This window comes from Schistocerca piceifrons, chromosome 7 (assembly GCF_021461385.2).
Source record: "Schistocerca piceifrons isolate TAMUIC-IGC-003096 chromosome 7, iqSchPice1.1, whole genome shotgun sequence".
NCBI classification, from domain to species: Eukaryota; Metazoa; Arthropoda; class Insecta; order Orthoptera; family Acrididae; genus Schistocerca; species Schistocerca piceifrons.
Window position 1 is genome coordinate 463,626,385 of NC_060144.1, and position 20,763 is coordinate 463,647,147.

Below are 20,763 nucleotides of genomic sequence, written 5' to 3' on the forward strand. Positions count from 1 at the left end.
GCTCTTGGGCTTCCAACCTGGTGGTAGTGCTAAAAGGCCATGATTTGTTGAATAAGTTTCTGACAAAGTGTCAAGATATTGCTGGTGATGTAATATTTATACTAACAGTGCAATGTCTCCACCAGCTGCTGGATGGGGAGGAGGGTGAGGTTGCAGTGGTGAGAGTAGTGGGTGCACTGGATGCTACTTTAAAATTTCTGTCTATGCAGTCCATTCGAGTCCTACATGCCGGATGATGCAGAGGTGCTCTCTTCATTTTGCTGGTAGCATAAGATTCCAAGCTGAACAAAGTTTTTGTCCTTCACCCCTGTTGACCAAATTGTCACAAATCTTTATTTCTAAGGATGCCTATTAATACTGTCCCAAAGCCGGCTGCTCAGCAAAGCACATCAGTGTTCTGAAAGTAAAAATCTAGTTCTTCCTTTATGCTCTGCTCTGCTATTGCTGATTTCTTCTGTGTGTCCCGGCTGAACTTGCTGGATGTGGACCTTGCAGATTTGAGAGATACATTTCTGCATTTGCCCACTGTACTGGTGGCAACATTCAAAAGAGATGCTGTATGTCCCAGATACATTCAGTTTTACTACGTCTTTCCAGAGCTGAGATACTCTTAAATTCCAAGCGGTGGTCAGAAGACAGTTCTTTATGTTGGATTTTTCAAGAAGCCTCACAGTTTTGGCTGAGACTGGCCCTAAGTAGGAGAGGAATGTGAGTCTTTTGTCTTCTTCATTCTCTTCCCAGGTGGCTGCATTTTTTCTCTTCTTGAATGCTCTACTCATCTGTGCTTTACTGAAATGGTGCTGAAAGGCTTTCCTTATTGCAGATGACGCATACCTTATGCACAAAAATGGCTAGCAATGTCCGATGTTATGACAGATGGTGGCAGCTCGTTGAATACATGCCTGTGTGAGTCTTTTATCTACACGCTGCATGGCATAGTGTGTCATCTGTCTTCTTCATCATTATCATTATTATTATTATTTCTCTTTCCTGTCTCAGACGTTATGTCTGGTTAAAAATGGAAAGTGACGCAGACCTTGATCAAGCGTGACTTCCTTTTAACTGTACAGTATATGTTACATTGCATTTACGAAGTTTCGGGTAATTGAAAATGTATCAATAATTACAGATTTCTGTAGTTGTATATATACATTTGGATGTAGCTGTATTGCGTTGATGTACTGGTGGATATTGTGTGGTACAACTCCTGTAGTTGATAGTACGAGGGTCATCCGCAAAGTATGTTCAGTTCCTATTTCTATCCACGGCAGCGGTACAATCACAGATCTGAGCATGCGCGGCAGTTATTCTGACTCAAGGAGAAGACATGTACGCCATTTTCAGATCGTTGCTGCTGACGTGTGCTTTGTAGCGCTTATTTATAATGTCAGCTGTAATTGAATATGCCGCCGCGTGTGAAATCAGATCTGTGATTCGTTTTCTAAATGAAAAGAAAGTTAAACCAAAGGAAATTCATCGGCAAATCTGCGAGGTTTCCGGACAAAATGCTATGAGTGATTCATTGGTTAGAAGATGGGTCAGACTGGTCAATGAAGGACGTGATCAAGTGTACGATGAAGAACGAAGTGGACACCAGTCTGTGGTTACTGATGAACTGGTTCACCAAATGGAAGAGAAGATTAACCACAACCATAAGTTTACACTTAGTGCCCTTCCTATGAAAGTTCCACAAATCTCACGATCACTAATTCATGAAACTGTTTCTGAAAACCCAAATTTGGAAAACTTTGCTCACGTTGGGTACTCAAAATTTTTACTGGACAACACAAAAAACGTGGATGGGCAGTGCACTTCAGTTTTTGACACGCTACAGTGAAGAAGGCAATGATTTTCTTCCTCGGACAGTCACGGGGGATGAAACTTTGGTATCGTACGACACCCCTCAAACAAATCGGCAATTAGTGGAATGGAGGCACTCTTCATCCCCAACGAAGGTTAAGCCTAAGCAAATCTTGACGCCTCGAAAAGTCATGTGCATCGTTTTTGGGACAGAAAAGGCATATTGCTGATTAATTTCTTACCACGAGGCCAATCAATCATTGCACATATTTACTGCGATACCATTAAGAAACTGTGCCGCGCAATACAGAACAAGCGCCGAGGATTATTGCCAAAGTGTTGCTTTTTTTTCACGATAATGCCCGACCTCACACAGCGAATGTGACCAAACAACTCTAACGGGAATTTCACTGCGACGCGTTTGATCATCCTCCGTGGTGGTGGTGGTGGTTAGTGTTTAACGTCCCGTCGACAACGAGGTCATTAGAGACGGAGCGCAAGCTCGGGTTAGGGAAGGATTGGGAAGGAAATCGGCCGTGCCCTTTCAAAGGAACCATCCCGGCATTTGCCTGAAACGATTTAGGGAAATCACGGAAAACCTAAATCAGGATGGCCGGAGACGGGATTGAACCGTCGTCCTCCCGAATGCGAGTCCAGTGTGCTAACCACTGCGCCACCTCGCTCGGTCATCCTCCGTACAGCCGGGACCTCACTCCTAGGGACTTTCATCTGTTCCTACACCTAAAATCTCTCCTCGGTGATCAACACTTCAATGATGATGACGAGCTGAAAGAACATGTTACCACATGGTTGAATACACAGGTGTCAACCTTCTATGAAGAAGACATACAAAAACTTGTGTCACGCTGTGACAAATGCCTACAAAATTTCGGAAGGTATGTAGAAAAGTAGTTTAACAGTTGTAGATTTTTGTACAGTAAATATTTTTCCTGTATTTGTACACATTTGTTTTATATAACGAAACGGAACTTACTTTGTGGACATATCTCGTATAATTGGTATAATGTCAACTTTATCCTGGTGCCACATGTCTTTGACTTCCTCAGCCAGTTGGATGTATTTTTCAATTTTTTCTCCTGTTTTCTTCTGTACATTTGTTGTATTGGGTATGGATATTTCGATTAGTTGTGTTAATTTCTTCTTTTTATTGGTGAGTATGATGTCAGGTTTGTTATGTGGTGGTGTTTTATCTGTTATAATGGTTCTGTTCCAGTATAATTTGTATTCATCATTCTCCAGTATATTTTGTGGTGCATACTTGTATGTGGGAACGTGTTGTTTTTTAGTTTATGTTGTATGGCAAGTTGTTGATGTATTATTTTTGCTACATTGTCATGTCTTCTGGGGTATTCTGTATTTGCTAGTATTGTTCATCTGCTTGTGATGTGATCTACTGTTTCTATTTGTTGTTTGCAAAGTCTGCATTTATCTGTTGAGGTATTGGGATCTTTAATAATATGCTTGCTGTAATATCTGGTGTTTATTGCTTGATCCTGTATTGCAATCATGAATCCTTCCGTCTCACTGTATATATTGCCTTTTGTTAGCCATGTGTTGGATGCATCTTGATCGATGTGTGGCTGTGTTAGATGATACGGGTGCTTGCCATGTAGTGTTTTCTTTTTCCAATTTACTTTCTTCGTATCTGTTGATGTTATGTTATCTAAAGGGTTGTAGAAGTGGTTATGAAATTGCAATGGTGTAGCCGATGTATTTGTATGAGTGATTGCTTTGTGTATTTTGCTAGTTTCTGCTCGTTCTAGAAAGAATTTTCTTAAGTTGTCTACCTGTCCATAATGTAGGTTTTTTATGTCGATAAATCCCCTCCCCTCTGCTTAATGTGAATCTTTCTGTTGCTGAATGTATGCGATGTATTCTATATTTGTGGCATTGTGATCGTGTAAGTGTATTGAGTGCTTCTAGGTCTGTGTTACTCCATTTCACTGCTCCAAATGAGTAGGTCAATATTGGTATAGCATAAGTATTTATAGCTTTTGTCTTGTTTCTTGCTGTCAATTCTGTTTTCAGTATTTTTGTTAGTCTTTGTCTATATTTTTCTTTTAGTTCTTCTTTAATATTTGTATTATCTATTGCTGTTTTTTGTCTGTATCCTAGATATTTATAGGCATCTGTTTTTTCCATCGCTTCTATGCAGTCGCTGTGGTTATCCAATGTGTAATCTTCTTGTTTAGTGTGTTTTCCCTTGACTATGCTATTTTTCTTACATTTGTCTGTTCCAAAAGCCATATTTATATCATTGCTGAATACTTATGTTATCTTTAGTAATTTGTTGAGTTGTTGATTTGTTGCTGCCAGTAGTTTTAGATCATCCATGTATAGCAAATGTGTGATTTTGTGTTGGTATATTCCAGTAATATTGTATCCATAATTTGTATTATTTAGCATGTTGGATAGTGGGTTCAGAGCAAGGCAGAACCAGAAAGGACTTAATGAGTCTCCTTGGTATATTCCACGCTTAATCTGTATTGGCTGTGATGTGATATTATTTGAGTTTGTTTGGATATTAAGCGTGGTTTTCCAATTTTTCATTACCACGTTTAGGAACTGTATCAATTTAGGATCTACTTTGTATATTTCCAATATTTGTAGTAACCATGAGTGGGGTACACTATCAAAAGCTTTTCGGTAATCGACGTATGCATAGTGTAGCGACCTTTGTTTAGTTTTAGCTTGATATGTCACCTCTGCATCTATTATCAGTTGCTCTTCACATCCTCATGCTCCTTTGCAACAGCCTTTTTGTTCTTCATTTATAATTTTGTTCTGTGTTGTATGTATCATTAATTTCTGTGTAATGACTGAAGTTCATATTTTGTATATTGTTGGTAGGCATGTTATGGGGTGATATTTTGCTGGGTTTGGTGTGTCTGCTTGATCATTAGGTTTCAGATAAGTTATTCCATGTGTAAGTGTATCAGGGAATGTGTATGGGTCTGCAATGTAACTGTTAAATAATTTAATATAATGGAAGGAAACATTCCACGTGGGAAAAATTATATATAAATACAAAGATGAGGTGACTTACCGAACAAAAACGCTGGCAGGTCGATAGACACACAAACAAACACAAACATACACACAAAATTCAAGCTTTCGCAACAAATTGTTGCCTCATCAGGAAAGAGGGAAGGAGAGGGGAAGACGAAAGGAAGTGGGTTTTAAAGGAGAGGGTAAGGAGTCATTCCAATCCCGGGAGCGGAAAGACTTACCTTAGGGGGAAAAAAGGACAGGTATACACTCGCACACACGCACATATCCATCCACACATACAGACACAAGCAGACATATTTAAAGACAAAGATGTCAGTCGAGGCAGAAGTGTAGAGGCAAAGAAGTTGTTGAAAGACAGGTGAGGTATGAGTGGCGGCAACTTGAAATTAGCGGAGATTGAGGCCTGGCGGATGACGAGAAGAGAGGATATACTGAAGGGCAAGTTCCCATCTCCGGAGTTCGGATAGGTTGGTGTTGGTGGGAAGTATCCAGATAACCCGGACGGTGTAACACTGTGCCAAGATGTGCTGGCCGTGCACCAAGGCATGTTTAGCCACAGGGTGATCCTCATTACCAACAAACACTGTCTGCCTGTGTCCATTCATGCGAATGGACAGTTTGTTGCTGGTCATTCCCACATAGAATGCGTCACAGTGTAGACAGGTCAGTTGGTAAATCACGTGGGTGCTTTCACACGTGGCTCTGCTTTTGATCGTGTACACCTTCCGGGTTACAGGACTGGAGTAGGTAGTGGTGGGAGGGTGCATGGGACAGGTTTTTCATCAGGGGCGGTTACAAGGATAGGAGCCAGAGGGTAGGGAAGGTGGTTTGGGGATTTCATAGGGATGAACTAACAGGTTACGAAGGTTAGGTGGACGGCGGAAAGACACTCTTGGCGGAGTGGGGAGGATTTCATGAAGGATGGATCTCATTTCAGGGCAGGATTTGAGGAAGTCGTATCCCTGCTGGAGAGCCACATTCAGAGTCTGGTCCAGTCCCGGAAAGTATCCTGTCACAAGTGGGGCACTTTTGTGGTTCTTCTGTGGGGGATTCTGGGTTTGGGGGGACGAGGAAGTGGCTCTGGTTATTTGCTTCTGTACCAGGTCGGGAGGGTAGTTGCGGGATGCGAAAGCTGTTTTCAGGTTGTTGGTGTAATGATTCAGGGATTCCGGACTGGAGCAGATTCGTTTGCCACGAAGACCTAGGCTGTAGGGAAGGGACCGTTTGATGTGGAATGGGTGGCAGCTGTCATAATGGAGGTACTGTTGCTTGTTGGTGGGTTTGATGTGGACAGACGTGTGAAGTTGGCCATTGGACAGGTGGAGGTCAACGTCAAGGAAAGTGGCATGGGATTTGGAGTAGGACCAGGTGAAACTGATGGAACCAAAGGAGTTGAGGTTGGAGAGGAAATTCTGGAGTTCTTCTTCACTGTGAGTCCAGATCATGAAGATGTCATCAATAAATCTGTACCAAACTTTGGGTTGGCAGACTTGGGTAACCAAGAAGGCTTCCTCTAAGCGACCCATGAATAGGTTGGCGTACGAGGGGGCCATCCTGGTACCCATGGCTGTTCCCTTTAATTGTTGGTATGTCTGGCACCTTCCCTACCCTCTGGCTCCTATCCTTGTAACCGCCCCCGATGCAAAACCTGTCCCATGCACCCTCCCACCACTACCTACTCCAGTCCTGTAACCCGGAAGGTGTACACGATCAAAAGCAGAGCCACGTGTGAAAGCACCCACGTGATTTACCAACTGACCTGTCTACACTGTGACGCATTCTATGTGGGAATGACCAGCAACAAACTGTCCATTCGCATGAATGGACACAGGCAGACAGTGTTTGTTGGTAATGAGGATCACCCTGTGGCTAAACATGCCTTGGTGCACGGCCAGCACATCTTGGCACAGTGTTACACCGTCCGGGTTATCTGGATACTTCCCACCAACACCAACCTATCCGAACTCCGGAGATGGGAACTTGCCCTTCAGTATATCCTCTCTTCTCGTCATCCGCCAGGCCTCAATCTCCGCTAATTTCAAGTTGCCGCCACTCATACCTCACCTGTCTTTCAACAACTTCTTTGCCTCTACACTTCTGCCTCGACTGACATCTCTGCCCAAACTCTTTGTCTTTAAATATGTCTGCTTGTGTCTGTATGTGTGGATGGATATGTGCGTGTGTGCGAGTGTATACCTGTCCCTTTTTCCCCCTAAGGTAAGTCTTTCCGCTCCCGGGATTGGAATGACTCCTTACCCTCTCCTTTAAAACCCACTTCCTTTCGTCTTCCCCTCTCCTTCCCTCTTTCCTGATGAGGCAACAATTTGTTGCGAAAGCTTGAATTTTGTGTGTATGTTTGTGTTTGTTTGTGTGTCTATCGACCTGCCAGCGTTTTTGTTCGGTAAGTCACCTCATCTTTGTATTTATATATGTTAAATAATTTAGTTAGATGTGAATGTGTTGAGGTGAACTTCTTTAGCCAGAAATTTGCTACTTTATCTTTGCCAGGGGCTTTCCAATTGTGCGTAGAATTAATTGCTCGGGTGACTCCATGTTGCAAAATTATCACTTCAGGCATTTGTGGTATCATCGTGTATGTGTCTGTTTCTGCTTGTATCCATCGTGCATGACTGTTATGTTGTACCGGGTTTGACCATATGTTGCTCCAGAAGTGTTCCATGTCTTATGTTTGGTGGGTTGTCTATTTTAATGTGTGTACTATCTATTGTCTGATAAAATTTCTTTTGGTTTGTGTTGAATGTTTGGTTTTGTTTCCTTCTATTTTCACTTTTTTTGTATCTTCTAAGTCATTTGGCCAATGCTTGTAATTTCTGCTTCTTTTCATCTAACTGCTCTATCGCTTCTTGCTGTGAGATTTTACCTAACCTTTTTCGTTTTTTGTCTGATATTCATTTCTTATAAATTGTGTTAGCTGTCCGATGTCTTTTCTCAGTTTTTCTATTCTGATCTGTAGCCTATGTTGCCATGCTGGTTTTGTGGGTTTCTTCTGTGTGTTGGTTTGTTCTGATCTCTGCCTAGTGTGTATATTTAGTGTAGTGAGTGCTCCTATGTAAACCAGTAGTTGTAACTCTTCCATAGTTGTATTTTCATTTATTTTGTTGTGTATGATTGTGTTGATAGTTGTTGTTGTTGTTTCGACTTGTGGGTTATTTGGTGGTCTATGCAAGAATGGTCTAATGTCTGTATTTGTGTCTTTGTATTCTATATATGTTAGCTGAAATTCTTCTTCTATATCTAACATGTGTGTCACTTCATGTTCTATTTGTGTTTGTTCTGGTGGCTGTCTTAAGATTTCATTTTCCTCCGATTGTTTAAATGATGCGTGGTGTTCTTTGTTTGTTTGCTATGGGATGTTTGAGTCCATTACTGTATTTTCTTCTTCTTCTGATTGCACATTATTTTGTTCCAGTATTTGTTGTACTTGTTGTTCGATGTTTTCTAATTCTGACTGGGGTATCCTGTTATTTTTTATTATTACACGGATCTGATCAGCTAGTCATTGTTCTGTTAAAAATTTTAATTCTGGGTATCTGGTAATAAATGTTGTGTATACTTGTGATCTGTATCCAGTTGTGTTGGTTCCTAAGTTTGTTGCTTGGTAATAACAGAACATGAGGTGTCTGTTAACTTCATCTGACCATCTCATCCTCTGTCTTTGTTTTCCTTCTAGAGTGGTTGCAGGAAGCATATCCTGCAAAACACCTCTATTTGGATTTAAATCATTTTCCGTGTGGCTAGCAGTGTCGTCCCCTACCATGACAGCGCTTGTCCGAGGCTTCATTAGTTCTGTCCTGAACCAACTAATCACACTAAAAGGGGAGTTAGCCCTATTAGTGGTTTGTTTTTTTCATTGCCTTTTACGACTGGCACAACATACCGAAGGCCAATTCTTTTCCCGGGCCTCCGCGGGGATTATTATTATTATTATTTTTTTTATTATTATTATTATCACCACCACATGCAATAAATGGAGACAACTGTTGAATAATAGTGAGTATAATGTTTTCACAAACGCTGTTAAGGTGGTCCATAAACTCATCCAGCATCTGAATGAGATTTTCACTCTGCAGCAGAGTGTGCGCTGATGTAAAACTTCCTGGCAGATTAAAACTGTGTGCCCGACCGAGACTCGAACTCGGGACCTTTGCCTTTCGCGGGCAAGTGCTCTACCATCTGAGCTACCGAAGTACAACTCACGCCCGGTACTCACAGCTTTACTTCTGCCAGTATCTCGTCTCTACCTTCCAAACTTTACAGAAGCTCTCCTGCGAACCTTGCAGAACTAGCACTCCTGAAAGAAAGGATATTGCGGAGACATGGCTTAGCCACAGCCTGGGGGATGTTTCCAGAATGAGATTTTCACTCTGCAGCAGAGTGTGCGCTGATATGAAACTTCCTGGCAGATTAAAACTGTGTGCCCGACCGAGACTCGAACTCGGGACCTTTGCCTTTCGCAGGAGAGCTTCTGTAAAGTTTGGAAGGTAGAGACAAGATACTGGCAGAAGTAAAGCTGTGAGTACCAGGCGTGAGTCGTGCTTCGGTAGCTCAGATGGTAGAGCACTTGCCCGCGAAAGGCAAAGGTCCCGAGTTCGAGTCTCGGTTGGGCACACAGTTTTAATCTGCCAGGAAGTTTCATCCAGCACCTGTCGGCTATTCTCCCACACCATGAAAGTACTGTCAACACAGCGGAAAAAGTGCTTCAGCTTTTGGCGAGGGTTTTAAAGGGCTGTTTCCTCAGCATTCCATGTAGGGATTTGAAATCCCATGAGGCAGTGAGGGTTCCATGGCTGCTACATCCAATCTGTTCATACAATCTCCACTGCACTTGAAGGTGGTGGTATTCAATGCATGTTTAAAAAGAATAACTTTTTGCAGATCAAAATGTTAAGTAAGGAGTGCTAAGGAGTCTTGAGGTACTACTTTTGTGGAGAGTGATAAAATGTCACCACTCTTGAGCAATTCATCCCTTTGTAGTCGCATGTCCTTAAGCACTTTCATGAAATCAGGCAAATTCTTCATGCGATGACTGCTGTGTCCTACAGTGGGTTTTAGAAGCATTGCCAGATATCTGACCAGTCCAAAGTTGTGCAAGTTAATGGTGCTCAGTGTTGGCCACAGAGGCTCCCCTTCCTTGTGGACTGGCCGAACGGGCTAGCGCAGTGGTTAGTGCACTGCACTCGCATTTGGGAGGATGACTGGTCAAACACATGTACAGCCAACTTGATTTAGATTTCCCTAAATCACTTAAGGCAAATGCAGGGATGGTTCCTTCAACAGTGCATGGCTGCTTTCCTTCTCCATCCTGCTCTAATCTAAGCTTGTGCTCCGTCTCTAACAACCTTGTTGTCGATGGGACATTAAACACTAATCTCCTCCTTGCGGACTGTAAAGTGCATACAAGTACGGTGTCGCTGAAAAACGTTGGCTCTGCTGAAGAGATCAGAGTGACCAGATAAAGTGAAGAAGATATTGTATCCCTAGGCACCAGTGACATCCTGTCTATATGCAACAGCAAACAGTGACAATCACCCTCATATATGTGGCATGCATCATCAGTGATAAGGAATGCCTTCTAGCTGATCCACAACACCTGAAGGAAGTGTCCCTCATAAACAGGTACACTGCAGTACAGATTTGTAGGGCATTTAAGATGAAGAAAGACACAACCAACCATAAGGAGGAGGAGGAGGAGGAGGAGGAGGAAGACTAGACATTCTTGTTTCTACCTTATTCAGGATTGGTCTCAGATAAAACTGTGAGGCTTCTTGAAAAATCCAACATACGAACTTTCTTCCCACAATTTCCTGTGGCAGAAGAGACACAATGAGGAGAACACCAGGAATGTTCAAATAGAAAACATAGGGAAATCTTTGTAAGCAGAGCACAGCATTACAGAATATCATACCTTTGACTTTCAAATCACTATAGCACTATGCCGAGTAACTGGCTACTGGGATAGTTTCATAAAGGAATCCATATAAATCATTATTCACGAGAATCTGGTCAGTAGAACAAACCATACCAATATTGTTTGACATGGGATCCTGTACTGGTGGCAATACAATAAGAGAGCACCTAACACTATCCAGCAGGCAAGAATCACCTGGAATGCACAGTCGAAGATTCGAACACAGCCTCCACTGCACCTACTAACCCCACCACTCCAACATGATTCGCCATCACACCCGCTTGCCGCACAGCACACAGCCACCTGTAGCCAGATGGAGGTGGTGTGCTGCTAGCATGAATATTACGACAACTGCAATATCTTGACACTTCACCAGAAGATGATGAGTATGACACCCTTTGAAGCATCGTGGTATTTTAAAACTGACCCCCAGCACGATACACGAGAGCTTTCAACTCAATAACTATCACATTAGCTAAAAGTTAAACTAATTGCTGGTCCAGGGGTTACAAAAATTTAGTCAATTCTTGCCTCCCAACATCTATCACAGTGAAAGCGTAGGACAGAAAATAAGCAAACAACAAACGCTAGCTGCCTCTTGAACTATACAGGATCGAGGAGGCTGTGCCTCTGCTGAATAATTAATCCTGAGGCTAACCTAAAATAAACCACTGAATTAATAGCAATCTGAACCAGGTAATGTGGTATCAATATCAATACCACCCCATTGGTGTCATGTTGACAACGGAATTGTAAGTTTCCATCGGACACCGAGAGCAGTCACACGGAACTGGTGGAACCAATGGTGCATGCCCCCCTGAGCCACACCCGCAGTGGCTCTGTACTATGAACGCCCTCTGCAGCCACGATACAGGATGACTGGAGGCAGCCACTCAACCCACTCACACTCAAAGCCCCTTCACTACAATACTTTCGTTAGTGCTTAGTTCAGACAGCCTCTTCGTTGTTGCTGTTGTAATAGCTGGACTCTGTTTCTTGCTGCATTATTTGTAATGAGTCTTCGTACACTTGAAGAAATACAAGCTAAGTAAATCTTAAGTTTACTGTGTTAATATGTTTAATAATCATGTCTACTCCTTCCAGCTTTCCCACCATAACAGTTGCTGCTCTACTCTGTAGCGCACCTCTCCTTACTGTTGCGTTGTCATGTACGAAGTCACACACAACAAGTACCAGCAACACGGAAAAGATAAATAAATAACTACTCACAACAGAGGAGGCAAGGAGTCACGGACAGGCACAATGATACCCCACACACACACACACACACACACACACACACACACACACACACACACACACACACAGAGAGAGAGAGAGAGTCAGACAAGCATAACTGACACACATATGGCTACTGTCATCTCTTCTGAGTGCTTGGGCCTTAGCACAAAGATGGGGATTTGTAGGCTGATTAATAATCGAGACTGAGGGCGCAGTATGAAAAAGGAATGAAGTGGCAATAACGTGAACCAATGGCGACAGCGTAAAGTGGCATGGTGCTACCCTGGACTCTAATTAGGCTACTGTTATACTCACTTGTCAATAATTTCTCCAACAGGTACCTGCGGTATGAGAATGCTTCTGCACTTTTTGGCTTCCGAGATAATATAACAACAGTGAAATGCAATTCAGACTGAACATCCAAACGCCCTGACTGAACCAACTCTTTTCTCATATTCCAGAATGTAGACACATCAGGATTAAGTAAAAGGGCTCCAAGTAGCAGTCTTGATGTCACTTCTGGATCTGTAACAAATGAAATAGTTACACAGCTTTAAGCATTAACCCCATAAGAGACATTGCTTTCCATATAAAGATATAACACTGAAATTAGTATCTCTCTCCCTGCAGTTTCTATACTTATCATAACAGGTTGCATTCTATTTAGAAGAGTTTTAAACAAGAAAAATTTGAATATTTGTAGCTTTCACACAACACTCAACAAAACTGAAAAATAAGTGGGTTCAGCTCGATTGTCCAGCTTCCAAGATAACCATGTAACATTAGTATCAATGGATCACATATGTAATATCTCTCAATTTATATAACACCTCACAGAGTTTACAAAAAATGTACACCAAAAAAGTTTGGCAGAATTTTTATATATCGGTATCACACTTTCAGGCACTGTAGCACAACAAACCAAGACAAAAACGTCTCTTGGATAACTCTTTAATGCGCGTTAGCACTAAACGGCATTTTTGTGGAATAAGGAAGTACAAATATGAAATCCACCAAATGATAACTTCAAAATCTGAGACATTGAGATAGCGCTTTACGATATGCTTTTGTTGCACAATCTGAGCACAGGACATGTGATCTCCTCACCCAAACAGAACACTGAATGAGAGCACATTACACACTATGTAAACAGCCAATCTTATCATCACATTTTCAATGCACGAACACACAAACAACAACAAAATTTTAATAATGAAACACAAATAAAGCAATATTCCACTGTAATGTACAAAATGTACGGTTCCCAGCAAGGTGATGCTGTAACATACTTGTAATGTTGAGGAAATTAAAGGTGCCTGTTTTCCTGAAATGCATGGAATTATAGTCATTAGTCTGCTTGTAACATTTTTCAAAAGAATTATTGCATTACAATTTCACCATGTGGGTGAAGTTTATCCGCTTCAGCAAAAAGATAGTGTAACCGCAGAACAGTGCCTCTGATGTTCTTCCATATTCCGTCAACGTTTTGTGTGTGAAAGGTATGTTGTTCTCTATCTATGAAGTTCAGACTATGGTTCACTTTAAGGTGCTGAAAACCTTCAGTGCCTTGGGTGTTGTATGAACTGAGGCCATCACTAACAATCAAGGTCCCAGGGAGGATCATTTCTTTTATTATCCTGAACACCACTTCCTTAAACTCAACGGGCTCAAGGAAAAATTTTTGAACCTTTGCTGAATTCCAGCAATCACCCAATTTACTGTGATTTCACAGCCTGTGTTGTGTTTCCTTTTCCCAAATTTTGCCTTGCCATCTCACAACCAAATTGTCGCATTCCAACCTAACCAAGACCTCTTGTTAAGCTGCACATCAGTTTGTCACCACAACTAGAGTTTTTGCTTTCAGATCATTGGCAACTCCAAGCCACTGTTGCGTCCTAACATAACTGAGACATCTGGCTATGCTACAGATCAGTCTGTTACCACAATCAGGTTTTTTGCTTTCACATTCATTGGCTCCAAAAACTCCCAAGCAAACTGTTGCATTCCAACCTATCCTAGACCTGTGGCTAAGCTAGAGAGCTGTCTGTCACAACAACCAGTTTTTTCTGCCAATTCAAGATGTGCTCTTATATCCCAGCCTAACAGCACCATAGGAAATCACAAGATGTTTGGGAAATACAACTGAAAAGAGCTTAACCGCACTCCAGGAAATTGTAACCTATTTGTAAAATACAAGCCAAGTATTTCTAACAACAAAGAATGTAAAAGTCATTGCTTTACTCGCAGCAATTTATCCCCCGATCACTAAACCATCTTAGAATTTATGATAGCAATTGGTATCAATTCATGGTACCTGTACTAATTCTTGGTTCCTGCCACATTTTGAACAGAACAACTCTCAGTATAGAATGTAAAAAAGAGGACATTTTTTAATTATTGCATTTGTGACCTACCACTGGATACATGATAGCTGTAACTAACTAGTGCATAAACTATAAATTATGACTTCCTATGAGTAAAGTATGAAGTAGTGTAATTTTTGATGGTATAGTAAGTGTCCCCTCTTTAATGTTCTAGGATTAACTTCTGTTGTTACATCCAAGTTGTAACATACCCATGGAAATCCCAATATGGAAACTACAACATAGTCCGAATTAAAGAACAGGATATTTCTCTCAAACATGAGTGCCAATGTCACTGCTTCATTCACATCAATTTAAGATGTCCTCTTACATCGCAGTGTAACCACATCTCTGAAGAAAAAAAGCAGAACCAAAATTATTTATGTAACCATAGCTACATTATTTTTAATTTGAGTACGTGCGATGAAATTGTCATGGTGTCACTAGCTGAGTAGATCACGTCTGCTATGCTCACTGTATTTGGCTAATCAGATTACATGTTCTGTGCTCAGATTGTGCACCAAAAGCACATCGTAGAGCACAATCTCAATCTCACAGTTTCCAAAGCTAACACACCGTATTTGGTGACTTTCAAATTTATACTTGCTTATTCTGCAAATATAGTTTCAACGCTACAGCACATAAAAGAGCTATCCAAGAGATGTTTTCTTCTCGGTTTGTTGCGGTGCTGCCCCCGAAACTGTCATACCGATACAGAAAAATTTAGCCAAAAGTTTTATTGTGGGGTCTGAGGCTGGACAAGTCACAACCCACACTTCGACTTCTGTTTCGACATAGCAGAGGTTTCAAACTTATCATATTTGCCATTTGGTCAATTAATTTTGATCAAGAAAGAAGTGGTAAACAATTTCGTGATGCAAACTGTGAATCAGTGATATAAGGAAATCTCTATAATAATTTGAAATAAATGTCCCATCACACTGAAAAAAAATCTGATGTTTTAAATGAAGTAAAACCCACAGTGGAATAACCACATTAATTCTAATAGGTTGCTACTCGCCATATACAGGTGGTGACAACCCAGCAGACAGGCACATTTAAAAGTAGACTGTAAGATATTATTCGTTATCGTACAAACCTCATCAGATGAAGAAACAAAACTAAACAAACAAAACATATACACATTTTTATAAATGCATAAAACACACACACACACACACACACACGGCCACTGCAACGTGTTACTTGTCTGATCTGAAACTTTCCACAGCTGCTTACAGGGTCAAGCTATTCATTTTATGTCTTAGTAAATATCCATTTTTCATACAAGATACTTCCACACCCATTCACTTCAGTATCTCTTCATACTGTACTTCCAATCACTGAATTTATTGCCTCCACCAATAGCATCTTGTTTCAAATGTGTAACTGAAGAAAGCTTTCTCTATTGTGTCAATCAGCTTTCAACACATCATTCTTTTAGCCCATCTTGTAAAATTCTATTTCCTTGATGAAATTTCACTTAAGCATCTCCTGAATTTGGTGTACAGCATGCCTTTTCTCCTCTTTCATTTTGTTTTGTTTACCCCTACCCAAGGCTTGTATTCAGTAACATGTTCATTATCATTAACAGTTACAATTCTCATAACTTTTATTCTTGCTATAAAAATCTGTTTCACCAACTTCAGTGCTTTTTCCACATATAAGTTAAACAACTATGTTCATATTATTGTGGTGCTTAATTTTCAGTATAACTCATTATTTTCTTTTTAATGGAATATAATTCATAAGGTTAGAGAACATTGGGGACTCGCATGTAGCTGATTGAACTAAGCTGACAAAGAGTTGTCCACGGACTGCACTGTTTGCGCTATATGTTGGCTACTGGTCTCCCATGTCAAGTTGGACACCCACTGGGATGATACTACATGGTAGCCATGAAAAGCTTTTAACTGTATACATCTACATGCCACTCACTTATGAACTGATCATATTTTGCTGATTGCCATTATTGGATTGAGGTTGAAAAATGATACAAAATGTTCTGCATGGATTGCCTTTTCTTCATTTTCTGTTTTTGTATAATTTTATTGGTGTCTACAGCACTTCTGCGATTTCATTGCAAACGCAGGATCTACACTGCGGTGACAGACTGATCTGTTGTGTAACCTGAGGGTGGAAAGTGGAAATTTGGTTGAGAGTTGGCAAATCCAACAAATGTGAATAATAAATCTAGTTTATGGTGCCGAGCGATCTGTTGAGTAACTTGGAGGCTAGGTTAGGTTTGAAGTTTACCATCTGGTTGTCAAAGTCAAATTTTGGTTGAATGCAGATGCTGATCCTGAGTTCAGTTTGCTGGACTGTGGGGGAGACAGTATTTCACTGTCTCCACCCCTCAGATATAATTTGACATCAGTTCAACATTTACTGTGCTACAGATGCTTAAGATTTAAATAATAACAACAACAATAGAACATATAAAATGTGTTAATATATAATAATAATAACTTGTATACATCAGTAATTAGTGCAGTGCCTTTGTTGTTGTTTTGTTTGTTCTTTTTTTGTGGCAGGTGGGTGGGTGGCATGACCCCCCCCCCCCCCCCGTAATATCCTCCCCCCATTGAAGCTACACTGCCAAAGGTCTATGTTACTTGGAACCTAATAGTAAAATTTCCCTTTGCTTTCTTTATACTCACATCAAAAATACTGCAGTGAAAACTTAAGTGTCAAACTATTTACTACATATTTGTCCTTATAAACTAAGTATTTTTCTCCAAAATTCAGTTTGATCCCCAGCATCATATGTCCTGGAATGATGCCAACATTTATTATTTGTTAAGTTCAATTGACATAGTATTAAATACCTAACATATCTCTCATGATCAAAGTGAAAACATCGTTAAGTCATTGGCTATATTAATCAGTTGTTCTGCCATCATAATTTCCCTTGGCTGCTCCAGAAAAGCATTACCTACATGCATATTGGGATCAGAGCATGGATCGATCTTTGTAAAGTTTCAACATTGATTATCCTTAAAGGCAAATCTATAGAGTTGCTGAAGAATTCTGGGATTTGCATAAACACATCCTTTTGTCACCTCAGTAAGTTTTACATTTTCTTATCATTCAAAAGTTTGCCCAATTTCTTATACCCACAATATGAAAGTCAGAACATTCTACACATTAGGATGTATAGGCCTACATGAATCATTTCACAACAACCATTGCGATCCTGCACTTAAGCCACTAAATCACAGCAGAGAAATGCAGCTTTACCTACAGACAATTACTATGTTGCCTTATCTCGAGTGATTAACAATTCACAGACACAATCGACTGAAAAATAATTCCCATTAGACCTAGCACTACATTTCAGAGGTGAAGCTAAAGTTGACTGAACATACAAAACATCAATTTCAACTTAATAGCAAGACGAATAATTGTCACTCTTTAATTTATTGAAGGAACCAAAGTATATCTTTGGCACACTCATCACAGACTACCAGATGTTTGGGCTATTATTTCCCATCCCTATCATATAAAGTTGACCGTCGGTAAAGCAAATGCCAGACTGAGATTCATTGGAAGAATCTTAAGGAAATGCAATCCGAAAACAAAGGAAGTAGGTTACAGTACATTTGTTCGTCCACTGCTTGAATATTGCTCACCAGTGTGGGATCCGTACCAGCTAGGGTTGATAGAAGAGAGAGAGAAGATTCAACGGAGAGCAGCATGCTTTGTTACAGGATCATTTAGTAATCGTGAAAGTGTTACGGAGATGATAGATAAACTCCAGTGGAAGACTCTGCAGGAGAGATGCTCAGTAGCTTGGTATGGGCTTTTGTTGAAGTTCCACAAACATACCTTCACCGAGGAGTGAAGCAGTATATTGCTCCCTCCTACGTGAGACCATGAGGATAAAATCACAGAGATTGGAGCCTACACAGACGCATAACGACAATCTTCCTTTCCACGAACAATACGAGACTGGGATAGAAGGGAGAACCTATAGAGGTACTCAAAGTACCCTCCGCCACACACCGTCAGGTGACTTGCGGAGTATGGATGTAGATGTAGAAATGGGGTATTAGTTGACTAACAACTGAAATAGTAAAACTAAGAAAACCTAATGGGGACATACGGGTCGACAGAAGCGTCCGATCCCACGCGTCGGCTTTGACCCGTGATGTAAGGGTGTTGTCGTGTGTGACGTCATGACGGCGCGGAGTGTAGCTGTCTCCAGTTCTGTTTTATCTTATTTTATTTACTTTTCTGATCTGTTCGTTCTATCTCGTGAGATTTTTTTTTAATTTAAAAACACTTATTACTTATTTTAATTATCTGTTTCCTCCAATTTCTGTTTTAGTTTATTATATTTATCTTTATGATCTGTTCGTTCTATCCCGTGAGATTTTTTTAAGACAAAAAACACTAATCAGCTACTGAAGCATCTTCATCTTCTATGGGTTGCAGAGGTTACGACCCCTGGGGAGGTGGGTGGGTATTCATGCATGGCTGTCTTCACTTACACGTTGTAGCTACGCAAGGCGTCTAAATTTGTTTATATTTAGTTTGCCCCCCCCACCCAAAACACCCCATTTCCCACGCTTGTCCCGTTGGTGTCATTAGGCTTCTTGTGGAAAGTGTGTGTGTTTGTTTTTGTTTCCGCCATATTTGTAACGTCATGGGTCAAAGCAGATGGGCGGGATCGGACGCTTCCGTATTTCCGGACATACAAAAGCAGATGTTTGTCAGTTATGTTTCAGCAACTTGTAAATACACACATCCATCTCATAAATGTAGTTCTTTATTTTGTTTATAGATTAAAAATTTAATTTCACAATTGAAATGTCCTATAATTCACACAAGCTTCACAAGGAAACTACCATCATGTCCAAGTTTCTCATTGAAGTACACAGTTATAGGTTCCAATAATAAATGGTAACATTCTAACAAATTGAAGAGCAATTAACAGAAAGATTAAAGGTGTGGTTCATAAATTTCTCAACAATTACTGATCAGCCAGTCAGTGTGTACGCCTAGGGTGAGAATTACGTATTCCTACACACAATTTTCAAAGACTGCTCAGCCATGGTACTTCTTTTGGCTAAACACAACTGGAATTTTTTTAGAGCAACTGGGAGAGATTATCACGACAACATCAATAACTGTTATCCTGTAATTGTGGATTCCACAACAAATGGGTCTGCAACACATTGATGAGAATACCTCAAAGATAAGTACAGCTCATCAACGAACTGTCATTGACCTAAAGTGGGCAGTCAGTGAAGTATGTGTCGAGGTACATTTAATTAATTCACATATTCCACAAACCATATTTTACAGTAATGTCCCCCCAAGGTCAGTTAGACATATATCTCCACATCCACCATAACGGCAAGCGGTGTATTTTGCTCATGGATCTGGATGTGTGTCACGAAATGCAATAAAAGAATACCTGCTCTTCGATGCCGGAAATGTCGCGTATCCAGGAGGCGATGATACGCATAGCAGTACACATGACGCACGCACCACGATTCAAGTGCTAAACAGTGTTCCACGTGATGAAGCGGCGACTTGTTGTGGTTGACAGTAACAGGAATTATGTCGAATTCTTTCCTACAAGACAGGGACATTATGAACGTTAAACAGCACTATACTTGCCAAAGTATTATAATACACAATGTCATCTGTTGGTACTGTTAACAAGAACTAATCCTCTGGTGTTAAAGACACAGCGCCAGCTGAAAGACCTAGATACACATAGTGCTTAAGTACAGCAGAGGTAATTTAGGTCTTAACTAACGCAACAACAGTGTTTATTTACATGCGTTTAATGTCAGCGTTAAAATTGGAAAGTTACTTTACTACGTTTAAGTACACGTGTCATTCCTTTCAACAATAGAAAAACAAAAGAGCATTGACAGAACCCTCGATGCACACTTAATTTGTTTAAATATACTTCCGATAAACAAGTTTATTTACAACGCAATTTAGGATCACTGTAATAACTCAAAAAAAAACAGAAACACACTAACAGCTTTGGATCTCTCTTGAACACATTCTCAATATCTGCCAAAATCCTCTCGGCAGCAGGAAACGTATCTTCTTGCATTATGTCTCAAATTTATCTCTGTACACTCGGCAACAACACACATTATCCGTCAGACATCTACCACATTGATGATCAAAGATACTTCGTATTATGTCCAAAGTCCATGGTATGTCAATATATCGATTAGATCATAATCGAAAGAGATTACGAATTCAAGGAGGTCCGTATTTTCTAACCTCATTGTACGAATTGCTAAATTAAAGTGTCTGGTTCATTTAACATTATCTGTGTGACATCTGTGAGCTATGGGATGATGAATGAAAATGCAATTGCTTATCATCCACCACTTCGTTATTCCTCTTTGACTGGTACTATAA

At 40.6% G+C, this 20,763-nt stretch overlaps 1 protein-coding gene across 3 annotated transcripts in view; it reads right to left on the bottom strand.

The window, feature by feature from the left end:
* LOC124805021 (protein prenyltransferase alpha subunit repeat-containing protein 1) overlaps positions 1 to 20,532 on the bottom strand; it is a 35,100-nt gene extending 14,568 nt beyond the window's left edge. For 2 of the 3 annotated variants that reach the window (XM_047265431.1, XM_047265432.1), the window contains exons 1-3: positions 20,370 to 20,532; positions 19,790 to 19,950; positions 12,320 to 12,529 (exon numbers count right to left, since the gene is read on the bottom strand). In XM_047265431.1, coding sequence (XP_047121387.1) covers positions 12,320 to 12,529; positions 19,790 to 19,950; positions 20,370 to 20,446 — 448 coding nt within the window. In that variant the 5' untranslated portion in view covers positions 20,447 to 20,532. The remainder of the gene's footprint in view (positions 1 to 12,319; positions 12,530 to 19,789; positions 19,951 to 20,369) is intronic. The other variant, XM_047265430.1, reaches the window with a different exon arrangement.
* Between the last annotated feature and the right edge of the window lie 231 nt (positions 20,533 to 20,763).